Source organism: Bos grunniens, chromosome 21 (genome assembly GCF_055505025.1).
Source record: "Bos grunniens cultivar Pamir isolate PY7600 chromosome 21, Bosgru_T2T1.0, whole genome shotgun sequence".
Classification (NCBI taxonomy): domain Eukaryota; kingdom Metazoa; phylum Chordata; class Mammalia; order Artiodactyla; family Bovidae; genus Bos; species Bos grunniens.
The window spans coordinates 5,749,399-5,764,778 of record NC_141185.1 but is presented as its reverse complement, the minus strand read 5'-3'; the positions used below and the strand labels follow the sequence as shown (position 1 = coordinate 5,764,778).

General features: G+C 45.9%; 1 protein-coding gene across 9 annotated transcripts in view; it reads left to right on the top strand.

Moving 5' to 3' along the window:
* Positions 1 to 15,380, top strand: part of EML1 (EMAP like 1) — a 204,356-nt gene that overhangs the window by 174,599 nt on the left and 14,377 nt on the right. For 5 of the 9 annotated variants that reach the window (XM_086362994.1, XM_086362992.1, XM_086362988.1 and 2 more), the window contains 9 exons: positions 672 to 821; positions 1,785 to 1,854; positions 5,276 to 5,386; positions 6,209 to 6,304; positions 7,767 to 7,901; positions 8,573 to 8,672; positions 10,391 to 10,545; positions 12,753 to 12,878; positions 13,353 to 13,484. In XM_086362994.1, the coding sequence (XP_086219120.1) occupies positions 672 to 821; positions 1,785 to 1,854; positions 5,276 to 5,386; positions 6,209 to 6,304; positions 7,767 to 7,901; positions 8,573 to 8,672; positions 10,391 to 10,545; positions 12,753 to 12,878; positions 13,353 to 13,484 (1,075 nt within the window). Of the gene's footprint in view, positions 1 to 671; positions 822 to 1,784; positions 1,855 to 5,272; positions 5,387 to 6,208; positions 6,305 to 7,766; positions 7,902 to 8,572; positions 8,673 to 10,390; positions 10,546 to 12,752; positions 12,879 to 13,352; positions 13,485 to 15,380 lie in introns of all 9 variants that reach the window. The other 4 variants (XM_086362991.1, XM_086362987.1, XM_086362989.1 and 1 more) reach the window with 1 other exon arrangement.

Below are 15,380 nucleotides of genomic sequence, written 5' to 3'. Positions count from 1 at the left end.
GGAAAAATTTAAACCCAGCCTAGGTGTGAGGGAAACGTATCCACATAAGATTTCAGCAGCTCAACAAAGTAGTGTAGGCCCTGGCCACTGATTTCCTGGACCCGTGACTGATGGGCCAAATCAAAGAGTTCACTTCCTAGTTATTACACAAGCATCTGATCCAGTTCCTGTTAGCAGTAGAACAGCAAATTACCATGTTTCATCAAGCTGAATGGAACCCAGGTCTCCCGCATTGCAGGCAGATTCTTTACTATCTGAGCCACCAGGGAAGCCCAAAAATACTGGAGTGGGTGGCCTATCCCTTCTCCAGCAGATCTTCCCGGCCCAGAAATCGAACCGGGGTCTCCCTTATTGCAGGTGGATTCTTTACCAGCTGAGCTACCAGGTCATTATAATACATACTTTCAAAAAAACCCACACCTTTGTATTGTTAAAAAAAATATCAGCAATTTCCACTACATCAATTACCTTTTGCAACTTTATTGCCTGCCTATTGAGGGGGGTCCGATGTATTGAATATTTGGCACGGAGTATTTCAAATTTAGTCTTCTTTAAATTAGTGAAATTGATGGTAACAGTCACATAGAAATTTAGTGCCTGTCCCAGCTGAAGAAAGCTGATGTTTTGTTAGCTCCTAAAAGAAGGCAAGTTTTATCTTGACACGCACGAAGCTACGGGTACAGGGGTCGAGACTGCCGTAATAACCTGTACTTGCTCCCGACGGGCGAGACCGTCTATTTCATCGCGTCGGTGGTCGTGCTGTACAACGTGGAGGAGCAGCTTCAGAGGCATTACGCGGGCCACAATGACGACGTGAAGTGGTGAGTCCTCAAAGCCGATGCCTGCGACGCCTGTGCAGAGGGCAGTGGCAGAAAGGGTTCCGTGATGGGTACAACTACAGAGAAGCAGAGGGGGCTGAGAAAATGGGGTCTTTGAGAACAGCTCTTGTTTGTGCTCTCGGCTGTATTCTGGCTCCCTGGCGCTCTAAGACCTGTTCTTTGGTTTTCTCTTCTCATGACACATTGTCTTAAACAGCCGTGTTATGTAAACAGATAGCTCCAACAGACCCCTATCTGGAGGTCTTCTCGTGCTAATGGCTTCTAATTTGGGTGTGCAGTTTTTAATAAAAATGTTTTGCCTCTTGTTTCTGGCTGGGTCTGCTTTTCCTATAATTCATTTATACCTTTGGTAATGATTTTATATATCTTAGAAAGATGGGTGGATACATAGATGGGTTTATGTTATTTCTATTTGTCCTAAGTCCCCGATCAGTTATAAAAATCCTGTTGAAAAAAAAGATGATGTCTTTGCTGTTTGATGGACTCAAAATGACTTCTTAATAAAGACTGTACACTAATTAAGCAGTTCTGAGATCGAAGTGGTATTTCCAAATCAGGGGATGCATTTCCCTTGAGTTTGGTAATTCCCTATAGATAAAGAAATGAAGATGAAATGAAATATGTACCAATGGTCTAAGGTCTTTGGAAGCCCAGAGAATTTATCAAGAGTGTGTAAGAAATTGGACACTGTATATTTCTCACATTTAAATTTTTGACCAGAGTGTATTTGATCAAGGGAAAAGTGAAGCTTACCTTTAAAAGAGTAGACGTTTTCTGTTTTCTTTGTTTGGTTTGTTTGGGGTTTTGTGTTGTTTTTTTTTTTTTTTTTTTGCAGTCTGAACGTTTAATCAACATAGACACATTGTTAATATAGGTAAATGAAACTATGAAAACTTGAGTTTGGACTTTCGTAAGAACAGATGTTTTATGAAGATCTCTTTTTAGCCTTGCAGTTCACCCCGATAGGGTCACAATAGCCACAGGACAAGTCGCAGGCACGTCCAAGGATGGAAAAGTGAGTAATCTTTTCATGTTTTTGTAATGAACTGGTAACACAAAATGATTTTTTTGACAATATTTTGCTGATGAATAAGCTGTTGGATATAATGTCTGTGAGCGTGCATGCTCAGCTGCTTCCGTCGTGTCCAACTCTGTGCGACCCCATGGACTGGAGCCCACCAGGATCCTCTATCCGTGTGATTCTCCAGGCAAGAATCCTGGAATGGGTGGCCATTCCCTCCTCCAGGAGATCTTCCCAACCTGGAGATGGAACCCGTGTCTCTCACATCTCCTGCATTGGCAGATGGGCTCTTTACCACTAGCACCACCACCTGGGAAGCTCAAATTTGAATTTAATCCTTTAATTTGAATTTTTATTGGAAATGAAAATTCTTACACTGACCTTAAAAAAAAAACCCTTGAGCTCACGTTAATTTCAGCTAATTTTTAAATAGCATCGCTCTTGCCTAAGAAGTCATTAATTCTTCCAATATTATTTACTCACGTGATAAACATTAACATGTTGAGTTAAAATCATGAAAAATAATCGTTTGACTATGGGGCATTTTGCCTCTTCAGTGAATGAATCCCTTGTTATCATGACTTTAATCCATGGAGTGTGTGTCTATGTGTCATCTGCAAGGGCTGCTGGAAGGATTTTTGCAAAATTTTGTAAGCAAAGACTTCAGTTTGTATTTTAAGGAATCAGAGAAGGAGCTAGTGGAATTTGGCAAACACAGCAATTCAAAACTGGCTTCCACTTATTTACCACAGTCTGTGGCCATTGTTGTTTTATCCAAAACATCTAGTAACTTTTCTGATGTCTACTTTTGTATAGTCTATCAATGCACAATGTATAATCTGAAACTAATTACGTTAAGTATTTCCATTTTTATCCTGAGTGCTACCATTTTTCAGAAAGTATTTTAATAACATCAAATTTTAAATATTTATGCTATTTTCCATTAAAATCCTACACTTGAAAGGAGGTAATAGGAACAATGGAAATCAGACTGCTATTCTGTAAGCACACAGGGAACAGAGTCTTCTTCTTTTTTTTTTTTTTTTTAATGTTAAATGACCTTTAAAAGTTATTCGAGATCACTAGTAAATCATTTGTTCCTCCCTCTAGTGGATGAACTGTGTATTTCAGTTTCTGGCCTTGAAATGGTATCAGAACCTTAGAGCCCTCTGAATAGCTGAGCTGTTCCTTTCCATTTACAAGTGGAGAAGTCCAGAGAGGCCAAGTGACTGCAAACATCCAGCTACTTAGAGACAAATCCAGACTAGAGCCTAGTCCCCCCGTCCGTTGTGTACAAAGCTGGTCCTTTTCTTGATAAATCTGCTGGTGGTTCTGTGATGCTTTCTTCTATCAAGGAAGAGAAAAATTAGCACAGCTGAGAAAGTTTTGAACTAATCATAACCATTCTAAGCTTGTATTTGTGTATTATCAATCTCCTGTGGGGCCCAAGAATGTGAAGTTCTTAATACCACAGGTGGTAGTCATGATGATGAATTTAAACATGCTTACCCCTTAGTGGCAAGACAAACTTCAAAAGAATAACCCTTACATGAGACTCCATTTTCTTCGTCATGTTTCAGTTTTAAAACTTAGATGCTTTAGATATACAAATGGGAATATCAGTTCCTGTGGGACAGTTATCAAGAATTGACTGTTCAAAGTTTGAAACTTGGTTATTAGTTGCTCATTTGTGTCTGACTCTGCGGCCCCATGGACTGTAGCCTGCCAGCCTCCTCTGTCCATGGAATTCTCCAGGCAAGAATACTGGAGTGGGTTGCCATTCCCTTCTCCAGGGGATCTTCCCAACCCAGGGATCAAATCCAGGTCTCCTGCATTGCAGGCAGATTCTTTACCATCTGAGCCACCAGAGAAGCCCCTAAAACTTGGTAGACCTCACCTACAGCTAAATTGGCCACAGGAGCCATGACCTTCGAAAGATATTTAGTTCAGTTCAGTTCAGTCGCTCAGTTGTGTCCGACTCTTTGTGACCCCATGAACCTCTGCATGCCAGGCCTCCCTGTCCATCACCAACTCCTGGAGTTTACCCAAACTCATGTCCATTGAGTAGGTGATGCCATCCAGCCATCTCATCCTCTCATCCCCTTCTCCTCCTGCCTTCGATCTTTCCCAACATCAGGGTCTTTTCAAATGAGTCAGCTCTTCACATCAGGTGGCCAAAATATTGGAGTTTCAGCTTCAACATCAGTCCTGCCAATGAACACCCAGGACTGATTTCCTTTAGGATGGACTGGTTGGATCTTCTTGCAGTCCAAGGGACTCTCAAGAGTCTTCTCCAACACCACAGTTCAAAAGCATCAATTCTCTGGCACTCAACTTTCTTCACAGTCCAACTCTCACATCCATACATGACTACTGGAAAAACGATCTAGTCTTGTTGGTTAGACTAAACAAACCATCTATTCTTGACTAGACGGACCTTTGTTGACAAAGTAATGTCTGCTTTTTAATGTGCTGTCTAGGTTGGTCATAACTTTCCTTCCGAGGAGTAAGCGTCTTTTAATTTCATGGCTGCAGTCACCATCTGCAGTGATTTTGGAGCCCAAAAAAATAAAGTCAGCTACTGTTTCCACTGTTTCCCATCTATTAGCCATGAAGTGATGGGACTGGATGCCGTGATCTTAGTTTTCTGAATGTTGAGCTTTAAGACAACTTTTTCACTCTCCTCTTTCACTTTCATCAAGAGGCTCTTTAGTTCCTCTTCACTTTCTGCCATAAGGGTGGTGTCATCTGCATATCTGAGGTTATTGATATTTCTCCCGGCAATCTTGATTCCAGCTTGTGCTTCTTCCAGCCCAGCGTTTCTCATGATGTACTCTGCAGATAAGTAATAAGCAGGGTGACAATACACAGCCTTGACGTACTCCTTTTCCTATTTGGAACCAGTCTGTTGTTCCATGTCCAGTTCTAACTGTTGCTTCCTGACCTGCATATAGATTTCTCAAGAGCCAGGTCAGGTGGTCTGGTATTCCCATCTCTTTCAGAATTTTCCACAATTTATTATGAGATATTGGGAATATTTTATTTATTGTAAAAACACAGAGTCTTAAGTGCATTAAAAAGAAAAAAAAAAAAACACTTTTGTTTTGGGACTTCCTTGGTGGCCCCATGGTTAAGACTGCACTTCCAGTGCAGGGAGCATGGGTTCAATCCCTGGTCAGGGAACTAAGATCCCTCAGGCTGTGTGGTGTAGCCAAAAAAAAAACTTTAATATTTTACATGTAAATATCAAAACTGATTTGAAATAAAGCCTCACAAAATAAAAGGATAAAACAAAGAACTGGGGGGAAATAGCATTTTTAAAAAAAGGCTTTTGACAAAGTAGAAGTAGCGTCAATACAAAGGTAAATTTGCAGACCCGGCACGATGAGTGACCCAGCATTTTCTTCCGAAGCAGCAGTTACCCCCACACGTGCGCATCTGGGATTCCGTGACGCTGAATACGCTGCATGTTGTCGGAATCGGGTTTTTCGACCGAGCCGTCACCTGTATCGCATTCTCAAAATCTGTAAGTGTGAACCTTGTGGGTCTTGCAGCTTTGTCCACACAGGGAGGTGAGACTCAGCTCAAGGTTGAAGAGGGAGAGGTTAACACGCCCGTACCTGCCCAGATGTGTGCCCAGATCTGAACTCTGAAACCTCCCGCTTGCCAGGCCCCCTCAGTCAGAGGGAGCACATGCCTGGTCCCGCACGCTCCCAGTCAGACATTTCCATGGTGATGAGAAGAGGCCCTGCGGCCACACTGTCTCAGGCTCACAGAGCAGTCTTGCCTCCCCTGGCCTTGAATTTCCCCTGCCTGTCTGTGCCATCCCCACCCACTGCCTGGCCATAAGCAGGGGCTGGAGGGGCCTCGTGGTCCCCAGGCTTCCTCAGGATGAACCGCCCTTTGAAGCACTAGTTCAGCCAGTTAGAAACACATACGTGTTCACATCAGTATGCCTTGCGCCTCACCCCCAGTACCTGTCCCCTCATACAACCTTATGATAACCAGCCCCACGCCCTGTGCCCTGTGCCCCGGAGCTGCAGACACTTGTCTCCTCCAGTGCGAGAGCTCTGCAGCCCCTGGGAAGCTAGATCTAACGGAAGCGGTACTGAAGTCCGCCCCAGAGCTCTCCCTCCTGCTCCTGTGCCTGTTAACCCCCACATTCCCCTGTCCCCACCATCTGTCTGCCCAAGTCCTAAGCAGATCTCAACAGTGATGGGTAAATACACTTTAATAAAGATGTAGCAGACTCGTGATTAAAAAATTAAAATTATGTTCCTTTTTAATCACGCTCAGTCTGCTTTATTCTCGAGTGTAGTCTTCCTGTGAATACCTCCTTTTTTCCTAGAATGGAGGCAGCAACCTCTGTGCAGTGGACGACTCCAACGACCACGTGCTGTCCGTGTGGGACTGGCAGAAGGAAGAGAGGCTGGCGGACGTCAAGGTCTGTGAGCACTCCTGCTGCGGGGCCGCCTCGTCCATTTCCCACGTGGAGCCGTCTCCCCTGAGCCGTGGGCTCTGTCCCTGCCGCAGCCCCCAGCGGGACCCCTTCTCGAGAAGCCCTCGGGCCCCGCCCCTCTCCCCTTATTCCCAAGGCCTGGCAGGCTTCCTGCTTCTCTTCACAGCGTCTGTAAGGGTTTCGCGCCCACCTCCCTTTACAGCCACCACCCTTTTAATTCGCCCCATCACTCCGGTGGTCACTTTCTCCCTCACTTACTCGCTCATGTTCTTTCCATCATCCACAAATACCGAGGTCCCCTTTTCACGCACGTGTTAAGGAAGTACTGGAGGGGTGGTGACAAGTGAGATGTGCCCGCTGCCCAGGCGGAGGGCCAGGCAGGGATCTGGGGATCAGGGAAGCTTGTCCAGAGCTGAGTGGACTCAGGAACGGGGAGCGAGATCTTGGTCCTCCCAGTGGGGCTTTTCCTGCAGGGGGGCCCATTGAACTTCCCAATATATCAGTGAAGTTTCCTTAAGCTCTCTCATGCTTTCCTCCTGGTAAAACCATGATTGGGTCTATTTTTGTAGAAATGACTTCAGATTTCTCACCCTGGCATCCATTAGCCTTAGATCACCTTACTGACCTAACCATAGGACTACCATCGGGTCACCTGAGCTACCTGCCATTAAGAGCCCCAGTGGATTACCTGGCTTACGTAGCCTTCTCTCTTGTGTGTGTGGGATGCAGACGGTATTCTAACAAGGCATGAGCATACCTGTTTTTATGCTATAGCTGTACCTTCTATGTTTTGCTCAAGTATTTCGGTTCTTGCTATGTTATTAGGTTGGAAGTAATCACAGCAAGTTATTGTCTAGGTTCAGGAATCTGTAACTGAATTATCAAGCAGAAGGAGCAGTCAGGGTCAGATTCATGGGAACAGGGTGCCAGTCATGAAAACTGATAACAGGATGAGGGTGGTAAATTGATAGCCAAAGAACCAGCTCCCCCTCTGGACTCTAGGCTCGGCCACCAAGCTACCAGCAGAGTCCTGGGGATCAGAACCAGGCAAACAGGGCAGCCAAAGTGGGCCAGGAGTGGTGGAGCTGAATAAAATCCAGGCTCCGGGGCCCTTCCCATCACTCGATGAGGATGAGACTTGCAGTTCTTAAGTCCCAGCCTCTCCTTCAGCCAGAGCATGGCTGTGTGCCTGCTCCATGCCAGGTCCTGAGAGTCCCCATGCAGAAGGAGACCCTGTGGTCCTGTCCGCAGGGCTCTGGGGGAAACAGACAGGGAGAGGTGTCGGCGCACACAGACGTAAGTTTAGTGACTAGAGAAGATGAATTCAAGGGGCGAAGTATCAAGAGTCTTGGTGCTCACCCTGATGAGTTACTTATTTGTGGTTCAGAGTTTATTTCCTTAAGTCTCAAGAGATCTGAGACATCTGATTCTCCTGTTTTGTGCAAAGTGTTCGAACGAAGCTGTATTTGCCGCGGATTTCCACCCCACCGACACCAATATAATCGTAACCTGTGGAAAGTCCCACCTCTACTTCTGGACGCTAGAAGGAAGCTCCCTTATTAAGAAGCAAGGATTGTTTGAGGTAAGGTGAAATTGCATCTCTCATTTTATTTTTCACCAGTGGCGCTTGTGATCCCCTGGCATTTAAGGAAGCTCTGAGGCATCACAGCCTTAGAATTTAATTGGCCAAAGTGGGGGTGTCATGATAAAGACTATTCCTGGAGATCCCTGACAGAGTTGGGAAGCCCCTCATGGATAACATTGGTGATGCTGATAAGGAAGGACTAACACAGGGAGAAGAGCCAGGGTGCCAGAGGGCCATGGCCCTCACTGTGGCCTGCTGATTGTACAGAGCAATGAAGAAGGTGCGCAGGAGACTGCAGTGCAAGTCTGCTGAGGGTGATGGGCAACCTTGGTGCCGTTTAGCCCAGCATCTGAGGCCTCACGAGAGCACCAATATGGCACCTGATGCCCTGCGGGCCCAGAGGCTGAGTTAGAGGACTGCTTTATCCGCCTTAGCCACTCCAACAGCCTCCCCTGCTCTAACTGCCTGCAGCCGTGTAAGTACCGGATACTTTGGACCGGATAATCTCAGGGCGTAATTTGTGTAACGGTGGATGAGAAGGAAAGGCACACAGTGTGGTAGCCACAGCCGACACCATCCAGCTCGGGGTGCCCATGATTCTCGATGTTCTTAAAAACAGAAGGATGTCTTGATTTTACATATATATATTCTTTTTTAACATTCTGCAGAAGCAAGAAAAGCCAAAGTTCGTCCTCTGTGTGACTTTTTCTGAAAACGGTGACACCATCACCGGAGATTCAAGTGGCAACATCCTGGTATGGGGAAAAGGTAACAGCGATGCTCCTCAAGCAGCCTCTTGTGGGTAATGTTCTAAGGAAGAAGCCAAATCCCATAAGAATTGCCCGTTAATATCATTTCCAAGTTTACTATTTGATTCCAAGGTACATAGTTACCTACATACGTGTGTGTGTGTGTGTGTGTAACTTGGAATCAAAAAACCAGGACAGAGGAAAATGAGACTAGTAAGCTTTTGGCTTCTGTTGTTTTAAAAGGTTCTTTAAGCCCAAGATGTTGTAATAGACTTAATCACTTTATGGGGAGATCTAATAACAGCTTGTAATGATAAAAATCATCGAAGACTATTTAGCTCTACAGCGTTTAACTTCTCTGGTCCACCCAGCACTTGGCAGACATTGACTGAGTATTCATTGTGAGTCCGAAGCCATGTGCTGGGCACTGGGCATACAGATGAGTCAGGTGGGCATCAGTGGGCAAACGGCGTGATAGGAAGGACTCCTTACTCAGAAACACGTTGAGTCAAGTTCAGTGAGCATTTATGAGTGTTTACCATGTGCCAGGAAAACAGAGACAATGCACCATCTCTGTACTCCAGGGTCTCAGTGTTTGGGCTGTGGGGTGAAGGCAGAAGCGGAGCCACCGGGGTAATGTCGGGCTAACTCGGTGACCTTGGTAGTACCGCTGCCACTCTGAGTGCCACGGGCTCTGTACACACACGGGTTCACTGCACCCTGAAAGCGGTGCCGTGGAAAAGCAGCAGCCCCATGACCCCCAGGAGGAAACTGAGGCAGAGCAATCAGGCCACTTGTCCAGGGACCCCCAGCTCATCTCTCAGCCCTCCTAGCACACTATATGCTTCATCTTGGCATGTTTTCCTTTATTGTTTTTTAATTTATTTTAATGAAGTATGGTTGATTTACAATGCTGTGTTAATTTCTGCTATATAGCAAGGAGATTCAGTTGTACATATATGTATGTATGTCCTCTTTTTTATTATTTTTTTGACTGTGCTGGGTCTTTATTCTCTAGTTGGGGCGAGCGGGAGCTACTGTTCGCTGGGGTGCGTGGGCTTCTCGTTGCAGTGGCTGCTCTTGTTGCAGAGCACAGGCTCTAGGCACCCGGGCTTCAGAGGTTGTGGTGCATGGGCTTAGTTGCTCTGAGGCTTGTGGGATCTTCCTGGACCAGGGATCAAGCCCACGTCCCCTGCATTGACAGGCAAATTCTTTATCGAGTTCTTCAGCACTGAGCCACCAGGGAAGCCCTGTGTATTCTTTTTCATATTCTTTTCCAGTGTGGTTTGTCAGAGGATATTGAATGCAGCTCCCAGCCCCTCTACATAGGACCTTGTCGTGTATCCATCCTACACGTGATCGTTTACATCTGCTGACTCCAGGCTCCCTGTTCATCCCCCTCCCCCTTGCCCTGTGTTCTTTGATTAGAAAGTAACCCAGTTCGTGTTTGTCTGTGTTAGCCGCTCAGTCGTGTCCGGCTCTTTGCGACCCCGTGGACTGCAGCCCGCCGGGGTCCTCTGTCCGTGGGTTCTCCGGCAGGAACGCTGGAGCGGGTAGCCATTCCCTTCTCTGCGTTTGTCTCGTTTATCTAGTGCTCTGAGAACATGTAGAAATTGAATCCTTTATAGATTCACATTGCATTGATGTTCTGATAATCTCGTTTTAAAACAAAAAATGAGATGGGCAGAGGTGAGGCCTTGGACAATGTCCTAAGCATGGTTTTCTCATTGTGTTTAGGTACGAATCGAATAAGCTACGCGGTTCAAGGGGCCCATGAGGGCGGTATTTTCGCACTTTGTATGTTAAGGGACGGCACGCTTGTGTCGGGAGGAGGGAAGGACCGCAAGCTCATTTCTTGGGATGGAAATTACCAGAAGCTTCATAAAACCGAGGTGAGACAGCATGTCACACTGCTGACACTCTTTTTAAACCTTAAACTATTATGTCAACCAGTTTCCTTATGAGTTTGAAATCTTTTGCTTACCGTTTTGAAAACTGTACTGAGAAAATTTTACTAAATGGGGTAACATATTATATAAAATCATGAAGGCAGTTTACTAAAATGGAATTCAATTTATAAACGGTGAGGTGGTCACATTTCATGTCTAGAGTATTATCATAGAACCAATCTTACGAGGGAGTATTATCCACACTTTGATTAATCCTTAAAATATTTATTGTCTTTTCCCTGTAATTGCCAGCATGTTGCTCTGGAGACACCGTCTCTTGGAACTAATATTTACTGAGTACCTGCTTTGAACGTGACTGAACACCAGCACTGTCTCTAGAGCTTTGACTTCTTTTGGCATTTCTCTCACCTCCTTATTACCTAATTAGCAACCCTGGACTCCAATAGGAGGCAGAGGCAAGAAATTCAATATTCCTTCTACACACTGTCTAAATTTTCTTTCCCAGGCCCTGGGAAATTATGAGCAGACAGAAACCAAGGTTGGCATCAATCTGAAGGTTGAGGACCTTCCCCTCCAGCATAGTGTGGACACCGTGTAGAACTTTATTGTTGCTTAGTTGCTAAGTCGTGTCCAACTCTTTGCAACCCCCTGGACTGCAGCATGCAGGCTCCTCTGTCCTTCACGATCTCCCAGATTGCTCAAATTCATGTCCATTGAGTTGATGACGCCATCCAACCATCTTATCCTCCGTCACATCCTTCTCCTCCTGCCCTCAGTCTTTCCCAGCATCAGGGTCTTTTCCAGTGAGTCAGCTCTTGGTATCAGGCGGCCAAAGTACTGGAGCTTCAGCTTCAGCATCAGTCCTTCAGTGGATATCCAGGGCTGATCTCCTCTAGGATGGACTGGTTGGATCTCCTTGCAGTCCAAGGGACTCTCAAGAGTCTTCACCAGCACCACAGTTCAAAAGCATCAATTCTTCGGCTCTCAGCCTTTCTTATGGTCCAACTCTCACATCTGCACATGACTACTGGAAAAACCATAGCTTTCTAATTCAGATGCCCACAGCACAATGACAGCAGAGAACAGCATCACACTTGCTCTGACAGTGTGAGAATTTTGTTTTGCTGATTACCGCTCTTCATAAAGCAAGGCCTTCATCTGAGTTTTGGAAATCACTTTCTTTTCATGGAGACTTTAATTGTGGTAGCATTTTTTATAATAATATTTGACCAGCATTTTTTTGAACCTAAGCAGCATTGCAATCCTAAGAAACAGTCCAAAGCCTCATCTAGTATCATGGAAGACACTCACCATTTTTAAGTATCTGTAATTCATTATCAGCATGGATTGTTATCATCTTTTCTCAGATCTATGCTAACCCACTCGTAAGAAGTTTGTATGAGAACAGGCCACTCTTTAACATCCCAGAACCACAGTGCTGTGATTTTTGTTCCTTTGAAAAAGTACAAGAACCTCTAATTATTTTATCATAGCAAATTGTTCTTGAATGGTGTATTTTGAAATCGTTTTTATTAACACTTAATCACACGTGTACCAGCATGAGCAGTGGATTTCAAAACTAAATAAAGTTGCCAAAGGATTTATCATTGCAAGTTACAATAAATTTTTAAGAACTCTTACTTATTACAGCATGTTACATATTCCTTCCTCCCTAAATTTTACCTGCTTCTGCTATCAGAAGTCTTAACAAGTAAAGAGTAAAGTACCCAGTAGTCTTTTTTATTTTTTTATTTTGTCCAGAAAAAAGGTGCCTCATTGTAGGGGTTTTTTTTTTTTCCAGTTGGAGTATAATTGCTTAACAGTGCTGTTATTTTCTGCTATATAACAAGTGAATCAGCTTCACCTGTACCTATGTCCCCTTCCTCTTGGACCTCCCTGCCACCCCTCCACCCCCATCCCACCCATCTAGGTCACACAGAACACCCAGCTGTTCCTCTTTTTTTTTTTTTTTTACAACCTTACTCTTGCTCATTCTTCCAAGGTATATAAAAGGTATGGAGTTTAAACGTAAGATTTGGGGTTTGGATCATTCACTCAAGTACTTTGTCTCCTTGTTACGTGTGTGTGTGTGTGTGTGTCGTTATGATAGAAGCTGTTATCATAAGTAAACAAGTGTTTTGAATGATGGAACTAGTAATTTAATGACACCTGAAATCTTTTCCATGCAGATTCCAGAACAGTTTGGCCCCATACGGACAGTGGCTGAAGGAAAAGGCGATGTGATATTGATAGGCACGACCAGAAACTTTGTTCTGCAGGGCACACTGTCAGGGGACTTCACACCCATCACTCAGGTAGGCGTCAGCTCAACAAGTCCATCAAACACCTTCATGCTGTGTAATAGTACAATATAAGACAGGGCCTCCCTGGTGGCTCAGATGGCCAAGAATCTGCCTGCAATGCAGGAGACGCAGGTTCAATCCCTGGGTTGGGAGGATCCCCTGGGGAAGGGAATGGTAACCCACTCCAGTATTCTTGCCTGGAGAATCCCATGGACAGAGGAGCCTGGCAGACTATACAGTTCATGAGGTCACAGAGAGTCAGATAGGAGGGAGCAACTAACACTTTCACTTTAATAAGACAGACAGCGTTACAAAGAGGCGATTCTTCTGTGTTTTATATTAACATCCCCTTCCTCAGCTTCAGTGGGAGGAAGAGAAACAGATGGACACAGTTCCAGAGCCTGCGGTGAGCCGTGGTGTTCTGTAGGGCCCCCGCGTGCTGGTGGTGATGTTTCAGGGGCGTCCGTCTGCCTCGGTTCTTTGCAGGGTCACACTGATGAGCTCTGGGGACTGGCCGTCCATGCCTCCAAACCTCAGTTCCTGACCTGTGGGCACGACAGGCACGCCACCCTGTGGGACGCCGTGGGTCACCGGCCTGTCTGGGACAAAGTCATAGAGGTAGGCCTGCGTGTCCTAGTCCGTCTTTCTTATAAAAATGCATCTGCAACACATCGGTTTATTTATTTATTTTTTGCATGAGATTGGTGGTGATATAAATTCGTCCCAAAGAAAGTGTCACTTAATTTATCGCCTTCAAATTGCATTGCTTTAACCACCACCCCAAGGGGTCTCATTCATGTATTTCTGAAGTTTACCAGTGCTTTTTCAGACAGCTCGTACGCCTTTCTGATTGGTTGTTGGGTCTCCTGAGTGCAGTCTCTTCCGGCTGAAAAGCTGAGGAGCCCTTGTTAGGAGCCTGTATTCTATTTACAGAACACCTTTTTGATGGGAATGGATTAGCTATTCTAACAGCATCCAGTTTATCTCTGCACTTTGAGTTTGATGGTACAGGTCAAATTTAAAGTCAGCACGTCTCTGAGTTTGCAAAAGGAACTCCGATCATACATCAGAGTGCTGAAGGATCCTCTCCCTACGTGCCACACTGCGGTGTCGGCGTTTATTGAGCACTGTTTGCATACTGAGCATTGCACATGTGTTACTGCTCATCCTGACAGCAGCCTTGCAAGGTGAAGTTTTTAACCTTGATTTTAGTGATTAGGAGGTTGGAGCTTCGAGAAGTCAGATGGCTTGGCAAGATCAGTGTTTACACCCCACTCGGTTCACACCTGACGCCAAGGTCTTCTGCTGCATCTGTAGTGATTCAAAGCACCTCCCGTGTTTCTTGCACCGTTCATGACACATAACAGCCTGGGTGAGGGGCAGCCCCTCTGCAGACCCCGCCACGAGTCCTCTCGACACCCGTGGAGTTGCCAGCACGTCTCCGTGTGCTGGGTCCATGCTTCAGCCCTTCACTTTTGGAGAAAATCTGCAAGTGAATGGAGGTGACTGGTCCCTGGGGATGTTGAGCACTGGGATGATGGGCCGTGGGGAGGTGACTCTGGCACCAGAGGGGTTGGTGCACAGCTGGCAACCAGGAATCCTCAACAGTGGTCTGGGAGAGTGACCTTCCCTGCGGCCTCGGTCCACACGGCAGCCTGGCTGAAAGCCTTGCCAGCTACTCCAGCGCCAGACCGTCAACCCACCCAGCCTGGCATCACAGCACGGGTGCTAAACCGAACACCAAGAAGATCTTAAGCCCCAGCTCCTCTGCGCACTGGCCGTGTGACTGGGCAGACACACTCAAGTATCTTCCTCTCAGAATGTTATGAGCCTCAAATGAGCTGCACAGTAAAGCCTCCAGTGCACGTGATTCCTGTCTGGAGGCCCCGAGCTCATCACAGCTCCCACTTTGGAAAAGCACCGCAGGAATGTAATCCGGCTTCCCCGGTGGTGCTAGTGGTAAAGAACCCCACCTGCCAGCGCAGGAGATATAAGAGATGTGGGTTCGATCCCTGGGTCAGGAAGATCCCCTGGAGAGGGGATTGGCAACCCACTCCGGTATTCTTGCCTGGAGAATCCTATAGACAGAGGAGCCTGGTGGGCTGTAGTCCTTGGGGTCACAAGAAGTTGCACAGGACTGAAGTGACTTAGCACACAATATAATCAGTCCCTGCAGTCTCCTTCCTGTCTCTCTTTCTCTCTTTTTTTCCCAGTTTATCCGGTGGCATCTCAGTGCCTCCATTTCCACATCCAGGGTTACTGCTTTCTTGGTCTTCCTGTGATTAATCTCTTTTCATTTCAATTCATCCTAAGTACTCCTACCGAGTCACCTAAAACACAGATTCAATCACATCACTCTTTTCAGTGAAAGGAAAGAGTCCCTCTCACTGTGTTTTTCCTGGTGATCTGATCCTTGACCTGGCCACGCAGCCCACATTACTAGCATCATCCGTGTGATTTCCCGTTCCCTCCCCTGTAGGTCCTGCTTTGAAAAACCAGTGACTCTCCCTTGCT